The 15,399-nt window shown below is 43.0% G+C and overlaps 1 protein-coding gene across 3 annotated transcripts in view; it reads right to left on the bottom strand.

Moving 5' to 3' along the window:
* Positions 1–15,399, bottom strand: part of LOC124044135 (glycogen synthase kinase-3 beta) — a 55,554-nt gene that overhangs the window by 25,594 nt on the left and 14,561 nt on the right. For all 3 annotated transcript variants that reach the window (XM_046363613.1, XM_046363614.1, XM_046363615.1), the window contains exon 2: positions 7,602–7,795. In XM_046363613.1, coding sequence (XP_046219569.1) covers positions 7,602–7,795 — 194 coding nt within the window. The remainder of the gene's footprint in view (positions 1–7,601; positions 7,796–15,399) is intronic.

The following is a 15,399-nucleotide window of genomic DNA, read 5'->3' as shown; positions in this document are numbered from 1 at the left end:
CCTTTGCCTTGATGACAGCTTTGCACACTACTCTGTGTCTCACAAAGTCACGGCGGTTGGAACTAAAAATCTCAAATTTGGACTACCTCATGAAGCTGGTTGAGAGAATGCCAAGAGTTTGCAACACTTTCATCTTGGCAAAGGGAGGCTACTTTGAAGAATCTCAAATATAAAATATATTTAGATTTGTTTAACACTTTTTTGGTTACTACATGATTCCACGTGTTATTTCATAGTTTTGATGTCTTCACTATTATTCTACAATGTAGAAAACAGGACGAAATTAATAAAAATCCTAGAAATTCTTTATTTTTTCTATTTAACCTTTATTTAACTAGGCAAGTCAGTTAAGAACAAATTCTTATTTACAAAGACGGCCTACCCCGGCCAAACCCTAACCCGGGCGATTCTGGGCCAATTGTGCGCAGCCCTATGGGACTCCCAATCACGGCCGGGTGTGATACAGCCTGGAATCAAACCAGGGTCTGTAGTGACGCCTCTAGCAATGAGATGCATTGTCTTAGACCGCTGCACCACTCAGGAATGAGTAGGTGTGTCCAAACTTTTGACTGGTACTGTAAATACAATGGCAAGAAAAAGTATGTGAACGCTTTGGAATTACCGGGAAATTTACAAAAACTTGGTCATCTGATGATCTCAGTCACAACAACAGACAAACATAGTGTGCTTAAACTAATAACACAAAAATTATTGTATTTTTCTTGTCTATATTTAATACATCATTTAAAAATGAACAGCGTAGGTTGGAAAACGTATATGAACCCCTAGGCTAATGACTTATCAAAAACCTAATTGGAGTCAGGAGTCAGCTAAGCTGGAGTCCAATCAATGAGACAAATAAAATAAAATAAAATTGTATTTGTCACATACTCATGGTTAGCAGATGTTAGTGCGAGTGTAGCGAAATGCTTGTGCTTCTAGTTCCGACAATGCAGTAATAACCAACAAGTAATCTAGCTAACAATTCCAAAACTACTACCTTATAGACACAAGTGTAAGGGGATAAAGAATATGTACATAAAGATATATGAATGAGTGATGGTACAGAGCGGCATAGGTCCTTCTGTAGCTCAGTTGGTAGAGCATGGCGCTTGTAACGCCAGGGTAGTGGGTTCGATCCCCGGGACCACCCATACGTAGAATGTATGCACACATGACTGTAAGTCGCTTTGGATAAAAGCGTCTGCTAAATGGCATATATTATTATTATTATTATATATTTAGATGGTATTGAGTGCAGTATATACATATGAGATGAGTATGTAAACAAAGTGGCATAGTTAAAGTGGCTAGTGATACATGTATTACATAAGGATGCAGTAGATGATATAGAGTACAGTATATACGTATACATATGAGATGAATAATGTAGGGTATGTAAAAGTTATATTAGGTAGCATTGTTTAAAGTGGCTAGTGATATATTTACATCATTTCCCATCAATTCCCGTTATTAAAGTGGCTGGAGTTTAGTCAGTGTGTTGGCAGCAGCCACTCAATGTTAGTGGTGGCTGTTTAACAGTCTGAAGGCCTTGAGATAGAAGCTGTTTTTCAGTCTCTCGGTCCCAACTTTGATGCACCTGTACTGACCTCGCCTTCTGGATGATAGCGGGGTGAACAGGCAGTGGCTCGGGTGGTTGCTGTCCTTGATGATCTTTATGACCTTCCTGTGACATCGTGGTGTAGGTGTCCTGGAGGGCAGGTAGTTTGCCCCCGGTGATGCGTTGTGCAGACCTCACTACCCTCTAGAGAGCCTTACGGTTGTGGGCGGAGCAGTTGCCGTACCAGGCGGTGATACAGCCCGACAGGATGCTCTCGATTGTGCAGCTGTAAAAGTTTGTGAGTGCTTTTGGTGACACGACAAATTTCTTCAAGATTGGAGATATTGGTTGGGGCTGCCTTGCCCTATAAAAAACATTCACAACATTTTTGTTCGCTATTCACAAGAAGCATTTCCTGATGTGAGCCATGCCTCGAACAAAAGAGATCTCAGAAGACATAAGATTAAGAATTGTTGACTTGCATAAAGCTGGAAAGGGTTACAAAAGTAACTCTAAAAGCCTTGCTGTTCATCAGTCCACGGTAAGACAAATAGTCTATAAAAGGATAAAGTTCAGCACTGTTGCTACTCTCCTTAGTAGTGGCCATTCTGCAAAGATGACTGCAAGAGCACAGCGCAGAATGTTCAATGAGGTTAAGAAGAATCTTAGTGTCAGCTAAAGACTTACATAAATCTCTGGAACATGCTGGTACATGCTAACATCTCTGTTGATGAGCCTACGATTCGTAAAACACTAAACAAGAATGGTGTTCATGGGAGGACATCACGGAAAAGGCCACTGCTGTCCAAAAAAAACATTGCTGAACATCTGAAGTTTTCAAAAGTGCACCTGGATGTTCCACAGCACTTCTGGCAAAATATTCTGTGGACATATGAAACTACAGTTGAGTTGTTTGGAAGGAACACATAACACCGTGTGGAGAAAAAAAGGCACATCACATCACACCAACATCAAAACCTCACCCCAACTGTAAAGTATGGTGGAGGGAGCATCATGGTTTGGGGCTGCTTTGCTCCCTCAGGGTCTGGACAGTTTGCTATCATCGAAGGTAAAATGAATTCTCAAGTTTAACAAGACATTTTGCAGCAGAATGTAAGGCTATCTGTCCGCCAATTGAAGCTCAACAGAAGCTGGGTGATGCAACAGGACAACGACCAAAAACACAGAAGTAAATCAACAACAGAATGGCTTCAACAGACGAAAATACGCCTTCTGGAGTGGCCCAGTCAGAGTCCTGACCTCAACCCGATTGAGATGCTGTGGTATGACCTCAAAAGAGTAGTTCACACCAGACATCCCAAGAATATTGCTAAACTGAAACAATTTTGTAAAGAGGAATGGCCCAAAATTACTCCAGACCGTTGTGCAGGTCTGATCCGCAACGACAGAACATATTTGGTTGAGGTTGTTGCTGCCAAAGGAGGGTCAACCAGTTATTAAATCCGAGGGTTCACATATTTTTCCCACCCTGCACTGTGAATGTTTACACGGTGTGTTCAACAAAGACATGAAAACGTATAATTGTTTGTGTGTTATTCGTTTAAGCAGACTGCGTTTGTCTGTTGTGATCTAGACGAAGATCAGATCAAATTTTATGTCCAATTTATGCAGAAATCCAGGTATTTCCAAAGGGTTCACATACTTTTTCTTGCCACTGTATGTATATTTATTTTTATTATAATTATGGTAATGATTAGGCTTTGATGTGCCATTGTTTCCCAAGCGCAGATTCGTTAGCGTCGTGCTTACACCATTAACACATCGAAAACTTCTTGTATCTAACCCAAACAGTTCAAACGATCAGGCCTGGTCGCATAAAACATCTTAAGTGTTTCCCTTAATGATTTATCTTAAGGAACCATTTCTTATGACCTAAGGAAATGGTTTAAGGGTGCTGCAGAGAGCCCCTCAAAGCACCTTAAGGGGTTTTACGCTAGTTTGAAGGCATGTATGGCAGAAAGTCTCTGGTTACCATGGAGATGACCTGATTCACTGATTGAACTTCTCCTCAAAGATTTCACATTTATTTTGTGAGATCGCAAAATAGAATGTCTTCATTCAAGACAGCAGAAAAAAATGGATTCAGAATACGTTTATTTGAGTTACTTTTTGACATTCATAAACCATGTCATAGGCCATTCACGGGCCACCTTTGTTTTACACTTTGTTCAGTCATATTTGTTCCCTCATTAGCTAGCTAGCTAACAACCTGGTGACTTAACCACTATAACATGTATAACATGTGGGGGCACAGAAAGAAAGGAAAGGGGATAGCTTCTTCAGGAGATCACTGGTCATAGCAATGAATGAATGACAGATATCTTGCATGTCCTCATCACAAACTTGCTCTTAAAGAGACAGGGTACAATTTTCAGTGCAATGCATCTCAATAGGAACATTGTGCTTTTCCACAAAGTAGAAACATAATATTCCACAAATCTTTTTAATTTCAATGACAGGTATTTGTATCAACATTTTAGTTTTTATATTAAACTAATTAATTTACTGTGTTAAATATTAGTTTCTAGGGCACAACATGTGCTTCAGGAGTAGCTAGAATTCATATAGGTTATATATCTTATTTTAGGGTGTTAGTAAATGTTATGTTGTGCTCCTAATGTTTTAAAGCTGGGAGCAATATTATTTTTCATTTATAGCCCTGACTATGCAGAGTACAAGCACACACACTCTATACTTACACACTATGGGTATTACACTGTAATTCTTCCACTGGGCTGAAATATGATCCCTCAAAAAAGTCCAGAGGGACATATCCCAAAATACACTGGGGAAGCCTGAGCCCACCCAGCGCCTGACACTAGAACACACACAGTTACTTTAGCCAGCTGCATTATGGAACAGAGCCTGCTCACGTGTGTGTGTGTGTGTGTGTGTGTGTGTGTGTGTGTGTGTGTGTGTGTGTGTGTGTGTGTGTGTGTGTGTGTGTGTGTGTGTGTGTGTGTGTGTGTGTGTGTGTGTGTGTGTGTGTGTGTGTGTGCGTGCGTGCGTGCGTGCGTGCGTGCGTGCGTGCGTGCGTGCGTGCGTGCGTGCGTGCGTGCGTGTGTGTGTGTGCCGACTGGTCACTAATCTCCCAGCTTATGTATCACTCCTTGTGTGAGGCACACTGCAGAAAGAGAGAGAAACAGAGGAGGAGACAAAGATGTTGGTGTGTATGAACTGTTCGCATGTGTTTGCGTGTGTGTGCAGCAGTCATGTGAGGAGACTTAGCGCTCAACACTCATTGAGTTCATTCTTCATAACAGTCCACACATAGGGAGTGAGGGAGAGAGAGAAAAGAAAAAGAGGGGGGTTGGCTGCTATAAAGGAAAAACAGAACACCCAAACCTCTACATCTGACTAGGGCTGATTTTATACAGGCAGCCCAATTCTGAAAAATATCTAATGTGATTGGTCAAAAGACCAATTAGTTGAAAAAGATCAGAATTGGGCTGCCTGTCTAAACGCAGCCTAAGAACCCATCTGCAAGTAACTGATTTGAAAATGATTAAACAGACAGAAGGCAGTGTGTATTTACTGATGGTGTTGAATCCAGTTTTCTGGACATAACAAAGGGTGTCCCCATAAGGATCGATTCTTGGTTCTGTTCTTTTTACTATTTACATTAAGAATATTGGTTTACCTTAAAAAATATATATATTTCACCTTTATGCAGATGACACTTGTGTATGCTATTTCCTTGTGGAACTGAAATTGGTACTTAATGCAGGTAAAATTAAGTATATGTTATTTTCCAAATCAGGTAAGAAATGATCTGATAATTTATGCATGCGTACATTGGATGGTGGCCTCATTGATCGTGTTCCTGCTTATAGGCATCTGGATTGAGGATAGGCTTTCCTTCAAAAAACATTTTAATGAATTAGTTAAGAACTTAAAAAGGTAGACTCATCGATGACGTAGATGCAGAAAATAATTTCCACAACAACTAAGAGCGTTGAAACTTCCCTGGCTACCTCACTGTGAACAGTGTGAAGTGAACCCGTGCACATACTGTGTGTGACTGTCACGCCCTGACCTTGGCCGTTTTATTTCTCTATTTGGTTAGGTCAGGGTGTGATTTGGGGTGGGCATTCTTTGTTGTCTATTTCTTTGTTTTGGCCGAGTGTGGTTCCCAATCAGAGGCAGCTGTCTATCGTTGTCTCTGATTGGGAATCATACTTAGGCAGCCTTTTTCCCACCTGTGTTTATGGGTAATTATTTTCTGTTTCGTCTCTGTTACCTGACAGAACTGAGCTTTCGTTTTGTTACTTTGTTCGAGTGTTTTTTTAAATAATAAAATAAATCATAAACACTTTTCAAGCTGCGCTTTGGTCCACTCCTTCCGACGACAGGCGTTACAGTGACTGTGTGTGACTGTGTGACTGTGTGACTGTGTGAGACTGTGTGAGACTTTTTGACTGTGTGACTGTGTGAGACTGTGTGAGACTTTTTGACTGTGTGAGACTGTGTGAGACTGTGTGTGACTGTGTGAGACTGTGTGAGACTGTGTGAGACTGTGAGACTGTGTGAGACTGTGTGAGACTGTGTGAGACTGTGTGAGATTGTGTGAGACTGTGTGAGACTGTGTGAGACTGTGTGAGACTGTGTGACTGTGTGAGACTGTGTGAGATTGTGTGAGACTGTGTGAGACTGTGTGAGACTGTGTGAGACTGTGTGTGAGTGTGTGAGACTGTGTGACTGTGTGACTGTGTGAGACTGTGTGAGATTGTGTGAGACTGTGTGAGACTGTGACTGTGTGACTGTGTGAGACTGTGTGACTGTGTGTGACTGTGTGACTGTGTGAGATTGTGTGAGACTGTGTGAGACTGTGACTGTGTGACTGTGTGAGACTGTGTGACTGAGTGTGACTGTGTGACTTTGTGAGACTGTGTGTGACTGTGTGACTGTGTGAGAGTGAAGCCTTGCATCTCACTCATCTCAATATCTGTGCTGCTGCTTGATGCAACAACATTTAGCTAAGTCTAACTTTAAGAATTAAAACGGGCTTATTTTATAGGACTGGTCATGCTTTTTGTTAAATAGCAGAAAACAAATAATTCAGTCAACATTCCTTCCGGTCTTAGACTATGGTGATATTATCTATATCATGTGTCAAACTCATTCCACTGAGGACCGAGTGTCTGCCGATTTTTGCACCTCCCCTCGCCTGGTTGTCTAGGTCATATATGAAAGGAAAACACAAAAACCTAAAAGACACTAGGCACTCCATGGAGTGAATTTGACACCCCTGGTCTATATGAATGCAGTGACCACTGTATTGAAGCCACTGGACACAGTTTTACAAAGTGCATTACACTTTATTATGGGCAATAGTTTCAGCACACATCACTGCACTCTGTATCACAAAGTAGTCAAACCAAATGCTTAAGTACATCTGCTGCTCCAAAGCTAACAATTAGGATAATAAGTCCAAGACTTCTGAAGGCAAAGCTAGTGACCTAACAAAGACAACAGCAACACAACAGTCAGTCCAGTCCTATTCACAGCCCCACATTGAGATAGTGATGGTATCGTCAGTCCTATGAGAAATTGGGTTAACATGGCGACAATCTGGACCTTGACACGCGCACACACGCAAATACACAAAGCTACTGCACAGCCATCTGTGCATTCACTTCTACTACTGAGCAGATGTAGATGTAGGAGTTTGTTTCTGTAGTCGTGGAACTAGACTAGAGAGTGGCAGGGAACTGAGGGGCACCTGTATAGTGTGTGTGTTTGTCTCTCTCTTTGTTCAACTAACAGAGTGTGGAGCCTGTAATCCATTCACAAAAGACCAGAGAACAGTAGTGTGAATGGAAGGAGTCATCCTTTATAGTAGAACCCACTCTGAATGAAAGTCATCCGTTACAAAGAAAGGATGGAAGAAAAAGACTTCAACAGAAAGATGAATGAAGGATATTGTCTTTGAAAAGACAAGAATGATGTAATCGTTTCATGAGATCAGAGAAATGTGCGTGCGTCTGTGTGTCTGCGAGCACCCTGCAGTCTCTCTCACCTTAAACCTTTTGTCCTGCAGAACCTTCTTGATGGCCAGCAGCTCTCCAGAGTCACACAGCTTGGCCTGGTAGACCACTCCGAAGGAGCCATTCCCAATCACCTTGGTGTCTGTATAGCTGACCTCTTGGGGCCTGTCGGGCCCTTGGCCTGGGGTGGCCATCACCGTTGTCACCTTACTGCCATCCTTGTCCCCTGCAGGAGGTACAGAGAGGATGAGGGTAGAGAAGGGGTGAGATAGTCTTCAGTGACCTTAAGTGAAGAGTGTGTCTAATGACAAATAAACAAGCGAGACTAGATGACAGACACACTCACATGATCACACTGTCAGAGTTATATTACGAAGCCTGACACACTCACATGATCACACTGTCAGAGTTATATTACGAAGCCTGACACACTCACATGATCACACTGTCAGAGTTATATTACGAAGCCTGACACACTCACATGATCACACTGTCAGAGTTATATTACGAAGCCTGACACACTCACATGATCACACTGTCAGAGTTATATTACGAAGCCTGACACACTCACATGATCACACTGTCAGAGTTATATTACGAAGCCTGACACACTCACATGATCACACTGTCAGAGTTATATTACAAAGCCTGACACACTCACATGATCACACTGTCAGAGTTATATTACGAAGCCTGACACACTCACATGATCACACTGTCAGAGTTATATTACGAAGCCTGACACACTCACATGATCACACTGTCAGAGTTATATTACGAAGCCTGACACACTCACATGATCACACTGTCAGAGTTATATTACAAAGCCTGACACACTCACATGATCACACTGTCAGAGTTATATTACGAAGCCTGACACACTCACATGATCACACTGTCAGAGTTATATTACGAAGCCTGACACACTCACATGATCACACTGTCAGAGTTATATTACGAAGCCTGACACACTCACATGATCACACTGTCAGAGTTATATTACAAAGCCTGACACACTCACATGATCACACTGTCAGAGTTATATTACGAAGCCTGACACACTCACATGATCACACTGTCAGAGTTATATTACGAAGCCTGACACACTCGCTAACTTTGAACTTTTAACACGTTGACTTTTAACGCCGTGTCTCCGGCGTGCTAGCGTAGTAACGACTACCCCGATGCTTCCCTGTTCCATCTATTGCTGTTCACTGGACCCTATGAGCACTTGGCTTCATAGCTGATGCCTGCTGGTGTCATGCTCGTTTGAATGATTGGACCAAGGCACAGCGTGCGTAGAATTACACGTTTAATAAATATGAAACTCACCAAACAAAACAGAAGAAAACTGAAACGTGACATTATGGGCTGCTCACAGGCAGCTACACACAAAGAAGATCCCACAAACAACAGGTGGGAAAAGGCTGCCTAAATATGATCCCCAATCAGAGACAACGATAGACAGCTGCTTCTGATTGGGAACCATACCAGGCCAACATAGAAAACGAAAAACTAGAATGCCCACCCTAATCACACCTGACCTAACCAAATAGATAAATAAAAAGGTTCTCTAAGGTCAGGGCGTGACAGCTGGACTGTTCATTAATCACGGTACTCCATTTTGTTTATTTTTTGTTTATCTGTTGGCCCCAGCCTCGAACTCAGGCCCTGTTTGTAGTTAACCGACCCTCTCTGCCCATTCATCAGCATTTTACCTGTTGTTGTTGTCTTAGCTGATTAGCTGTTGTTGTCCTACCCTTTGTTTTCTTAGCTAGCTCTCACAATCATCACCTGTGATTGCTTTATGCCTCGCTTTATGTCACTCTCAAATGTCAATATGCCTTGTACACCATTGTTTAGGATAGTTATTATTGATTTAGTTTACTGCTGCGGCCCTAGTCCCACTCAACATGCCTCAGATATCTCCTTTGTCCGACTTCCCACACATGCGGTGACCTCACCCAGCATAACTAGCCCGTCCAGAGATGCAACCTCTGTTATCATCACTCGGTGCCTGGCTTTATCTCCACTGTACCCACACCCCACCATACCCCCGTCTGTACATTATGCCCTGAATCTATTCTACCACGCTCAGAAATCTGCTCCTTTTATTCTCTGTCCCCAATGCACTAGATGACCAGTTTTCATAGCCTTTAGCCGTACGCTCATCCTACACCTCCTCTGTTCCTCGGGTAATGTGGAGGTTAACCCAGGCCCTGCGTGTCCCCAGGCACTCTCAATTGTTGACTTCTGTAACCGAAAAGGCCTTGGTTTCACGCATGTTAACATCAGAAGCCTCCTCCCTAAGTTTGTTTTACTCACTGCTTTAACACACTCCGCAAACCCTGATGTCCTTCCCGTGACTGAATCCTGGCTTAGGAAGGCCACCAAAAATGTCCATACCCAACTGCAAACATTTTCCGTCAAGATAGAAATGTCAAAGGGGAGGAGTTGCAATCTACACCAGAGATAGCCTGCAAAGTTATGTCATACTATCCAGGTCTATGCCCAAACAGTTCAAGCTTCTAATCTCTCCAGAAATAAGTCTCTCACTTTTGCCGCCTGTTATAGACCCCCCTCAGCTCCCATCTGTGCCCTGGACACCATATGTGAATTGATTGCCCCCCATCTATCTTCAGAGTTCATTCTGTTAGGTGACTGGGATATGCTTGACACCCCGCAGTCCTACAATCTAAGCTAGATGGCCTCAATCTCACACAAATGATCAAGGAACCTACCAGGTACAACCGCAAATCCGTAAACATGGACCACCTCATAGATATTATCCTGACCAACTTGCCCTCCAAATACGCCTCTGCTGTATTCAATCAGGATCTCAGCAATCACTGCCTCATTGCCTGTATCCGCAATGGGTCCGCGGTCAAACGACCACCAATCATCACTGTCAAACTCTCTCTAAAACACTTCTGCGAGCAGGCCTTTCTAATCGACCTGGCCCGGGTATCCTGGAAGGATATTGACCTCATCCCGTCAGTAGAGGATGCCTGGTCGTTCTTTAAAATACATTTCCTCACCATCTTAAATAAGCATGCCCCATTCAAAAAATGTATAACTAAGAACAGATATAGCCCTTGGTTCACCCAGACCTGACTGCCCTTGACCAGCACAAAAACATCCTGTGGCGGACTGCACTAGCATCGAATAGTCCACGCGATATGCAACTTTTCAGGGAAGTCAAGGACCAATACAGGCAGTCAGTCAGGAAAGCAAAGGCTAGCTATTTCAAACAGAAATTTGCATTCTGTAGCTCAAACTCAAAAAAGTTTTGGGAAACTGTAAAGTCCATGGAGAATAAAAGCACATCATCCCAGCTGCCCACTGAACTGAGGCTAGGTAACACTGTCTCCACCGATAATTCCACGATAATCGAGAATTTCAATAAGCCTTTCTCTACAGCTGGCCATGCTTTCCTCCTGGCTACCCCAAACCCGGCCAAGAGCTCTGCACCCCCCGCAGCTACAGTGGGGCAAAAAAAGTATTTAGTCAGCCACCAATTGTGCAAGTTCTCCCACTTAAAAAGATGAGAGAGGCCTGTAATTTTCATCATAGGTACACTTCATCTATGACAGACAAAATTAGAAAAAAAAATTCAGAAAATCACATTGTAGGATTTTGAATGAATTTATTTGCAAATTATGGTGGAAAATAAGTATTTGGTCAACAAAAGTTTATCTCAATACTTTGTTATATACCCTTTGTTGGCAATGACGGAGGTCAAATGTTTTCTGTAAGTCTTCACAGGGTTTTCACACACTGTTGCTGGTATTTTGGCCCATTCCTCCATGCAGATCTCCTCTATAGCAGTGATGTTTTGGGGCTGTTGCTGGGCAACAAGGACTTTCAACTCCCTCCAAAGACTTTCTATGGGGTTGAGATCTGGAGACTGGCTAGGCCACTCCAGGACCTTGAAATGCTTCTTACGAAGCCACTCCTTCGTTGCCCAGGCGGAGTGTTTCGGATCATTGTCATGCTGAAAGACCCAGCCACGTTTCAACTTCAATGCCCTTGCTGATGGAAGGAGGTTTTCACTCAAAATTATTTCCTTTACACGGATCAGTCGTCTTGGTCCCTTTGCAGAAAAACAGCCCCAAAGCATGATGTTTCCACCCCCATGCTTCACAGTAGGTATGGTGTTCTTTGGATGCAACTCAGCATTCTTTGTCCTCCAAACACGACGAGTTGAGTTTTTACCAAGAAGTTATATTTTGGTTTCATCTGACCATATGACATTCTCCCAATCTTCTTCTTGATCATCCAACTGCTCTCTAGCAAACTTCAGACGGGCCTGGAGATGTACTGGCTTAAGCAGGGGGACACGTCTGGCATTGCGGGATATGAGTCCCTGGCGGCGTAGTGTGTTACTGATGGTAGGCTTTGTTACTTTGGTCCAAGCTCTCTGCAGGTCATTCACTAGGTCCCCCCGTGTGGTTCTGGAATTTTTGCTCACCGTTCTTGTGATCATTTTGACCCCATGGGGTGAGGTCTTGCATGGAGCCCCAGATCGAGAGAGATTATCAGTGGTCTTGTATGTCTTCTATTTCCTAATAATTGCTCCAACAGTTGATTTCTTCAAACCAAGTTGCTTACCTATTGCAGATTCAGTCTTCCCAGCCTGGTGCAGGTCTACAATTTTGTTTCTGGTGTCCTTTGACAGCTCTTTGGTCTTGGCCATAGTGGAGTTTGGAGTGTGACTGTTTTAGGTTGTGGACAGGTGTCTTTTATACTGATAACAAGTTCAAACAGGTGCCATTAATACAGGTGAGTGGAGGACAGAGGGGCCTCTTAAAGAAGAAGTTAAAGGTCTGTGAGTTCCAGAAATCTTGCTTGTTTGTAGGTGACTAAATACTTATTTTCCACCATAATTTGCAAATAAATTCATTAAAATCCTACAATGTGATTTTCTGGATTTTTTTCTAATTTTGTCTGTCATAGTTGAAGTGTACCTATGATGAAAATTACAGGCCTCTCTCATCTTTTTAAGTGGGAGAACTTGCACAATCGGTGGCTGACTAAATACTTTTCTGCCTCACTGTACTTGCCCATGCCTCCCCAGCCTGTCCTTCACCCAAATCAAGATAGCAGATGTTCTGAAAGAGCTGCAAAACCTGGACCCGTACAAGCTGGGCTAGACAATCTCTTTCTAAAATTATCTGCCGCCATTTTTGCAATCCCTATTACCAGTCTGTTCAACCTATCTTTCGCATCGACCGAGATCCCCAAAGATTGGAAAGCTGCCACAGTCATCCCCCTCTTCAAAGTGGGTGACACTCTAGATACAAACTGTTATAAACCTATATCCATCCTGCCATGCCTTTCTAAAGCCAAGGTAATAAACAGATCACTGACCATTTCGAATCTCACCATACCTTCTCCGCTGTGCAATCTGGTTTACAAGCTGGTCACGGATGCACCTAAGCCACGCTCAAGGTACTAAACGATATCATAACCGCCATTTATAAAAGACAGTACTGTGCAGTTGTATTCATCGACCTGGCCAAGGCTTTCGACTCTGTCAATCACCATATTATTTTCGGCAGACTCAACAGCCTTGGGTTCTCAAACGACTGCCTCGCCTGGTTCACCAACTACTTCTCAGACAGAGTTCAGAATCGGAGGGCCTGTTGTCCGGACCTCTGGCAGTCTCTATGGGGGTACCACAGGGTTCAATTCTCAGGCCGATTATTTTCTCTGTATATAGCAACGATGTCGCTCTTGCTGTGGGTGATTCCCTGATCAACCTCAACGCAGACGACACCATTCTGTACAGATCTGGCCCTTATTTGGACACTGTGTTAACTAACCTCCGAACAAGCTTCAATGTCATACAACACACCTTCCGTGACCTCCGACTGCTCTTAAACGCTAGTAAAACTAAATGCATGCTGTTCAACCGTTCACTGCCCGCACCCACCCGCCCGACTAGCATCACAACTCTGGACGGTTCTGACTTAGAATATGTGGACAACTACAAATACCTCGGTGTCTGGTTAGACTGTAAACTCTCCTTCCAGATTCATATTAAACATCTCCCATCCAAAATTACATCTAGAATCAGCTTCCTTTTTCGCAACAAAGCATCCTTCACTCACGCCGCCAAATATAACCTCGTAAAACTGACTATCCTACCGATCCTTGACTTTGGCGATGTCTTTTACAAAATAGCTTCCAATACTCTACTCAGCAAACTGGATGCAGTCTATCACAGTGCCATGTGTATTGTCACCAAAGCCCCATATACCACCCACCACTGCGACCTGTATGCTCTAGGAATACCTAGGATAGGATAAGTAATCCTTCTCACCCCCCCCTTTAAGATTTAGATGCACTATTGTAAAGTGACTGTTCCACTGGATGTCATAAGGTGAATGCACCAATTTGTAAGTCGCTCTGGATAAGAGCGTCTGCTAAATGACTTAAATGTAAATGTAATGTAGTCGGCTGGCACCTCACTACATATTCGTCGCCAGACCCACTGGCTCCAGGTCATCTATAAGTCTATGCTAGGTAATGCTCCACCTTATCTCAGCTAACTGGTCATGATAACAACACCCACCTGTAGCACGCGCTCCAGCAGGTATATCTCACTGGTCATCCCCAAAGCCAACACCTCCTTTGGCTGCCTTTCCTCCCAATGATCTGCTGCCAATGACTGGAACGAATTGCAAAAATCGTTGAGCTGGAGACTTATATATCCCTCACTAACTTTAAACTTCAGCTATCAGAGCAGCTAACCGATCGCTGCAGCAGTACATAGCCCATCTGTAAATAGCCGACCCAATCTACCTACCTCATCCCATACTGTTTTATTTACTTTTCTGCTCTTTTGCACACCAGTATCTCTACTTGTACATCATCATCTGCTGATCTATCACTCCAGTGTTAATTTGCTAAACTGTAATTACTTCGCTACTATGGCCTATTTATTGCCTTACCTCCTCACGCCATTTGCACACACTGTATATATACTTAATTTTTTTCTCTATTGTGTTATTGACGGTACGCCTGTTTATTCCATGTATAACTCTGTATCATTGTTTGTGTCGCACTGCTTTGCTTTTGTCTTGGCCAGGTCGCAGTTGTAAAGGAGAACTTGTTCTCAACTAGCTTACCTGGTTAAATAAAGGTGAAATAAAAAGTTACAAAATTTGAGTTATATTATGAAGCCTGACACACTTGCATGATATTACGCAATCATACACATTATAACAGTAATTCTTTACTCAACATTAATGGGACTGGGTTTGAATATCAGTCAGCGACTTGCATGGTTTAGATTTTTAAACACATGATTGTAGTTCAGTCAAGACCCATAATGCTGCAGTATGAGCAAGGCACTTAACCCTAATTGCTCATGTAAATTGCTCTGGATAAGAGCATCTGCAAAATTACTAAAATGTTAAATGTAAATCTGAGAGCCTGGCCAACCTAGACGAAATATCATTTTCACATAGAAGCTTTCTTCTCCTCCTCCTCTAAATGTCCCCCTCTCCTCTAGTTCCTTCCTCTATAGTAAATTGCACGGTATGCCTTTCCCTTAGGATTAATGAGAACGCCTACTCCTGTTTAAGTGGGTTTAAACTGAAGTGCACTAGAGAGTGTGTGTGCGTGCGTGTGTGTGTGTGTGTGTGTGCGTGCGTGCGTGTGTGTCTATGTCAGGGTTAAAGTCTCTGTTATCTTCTTGTTAAAGGATAACCAGAACTGCCTAGCATACCATGTGTGTCGCATGTCATGGTGCATGCTGCAGCCATACCACCACTATACATCCCCCGGGCCAAGGCCCTGTTACCACACCTACCTCAACCCCAA

Source organism: Oncorhynchus gorbuscha, linkage group LG09, assembly GCF_021184085.1.
Source record: "Oncorhynchus gorbuscha isolate QuinsamMale2020 ecotype Even-year linkage group LG09, OgorEven_v1.0, whole genome shotgun sequence".
Lineage (NCBI taxonomy): Eukaryota > Metazoa > Chordata > Actinopteri > Salmoniformes > Salmonidae > Oncorhynchus > Oncorhynchus gorbuscha.
This window is presented reverse-complemented; position numbering and strand designations above follow the sequence as displayed.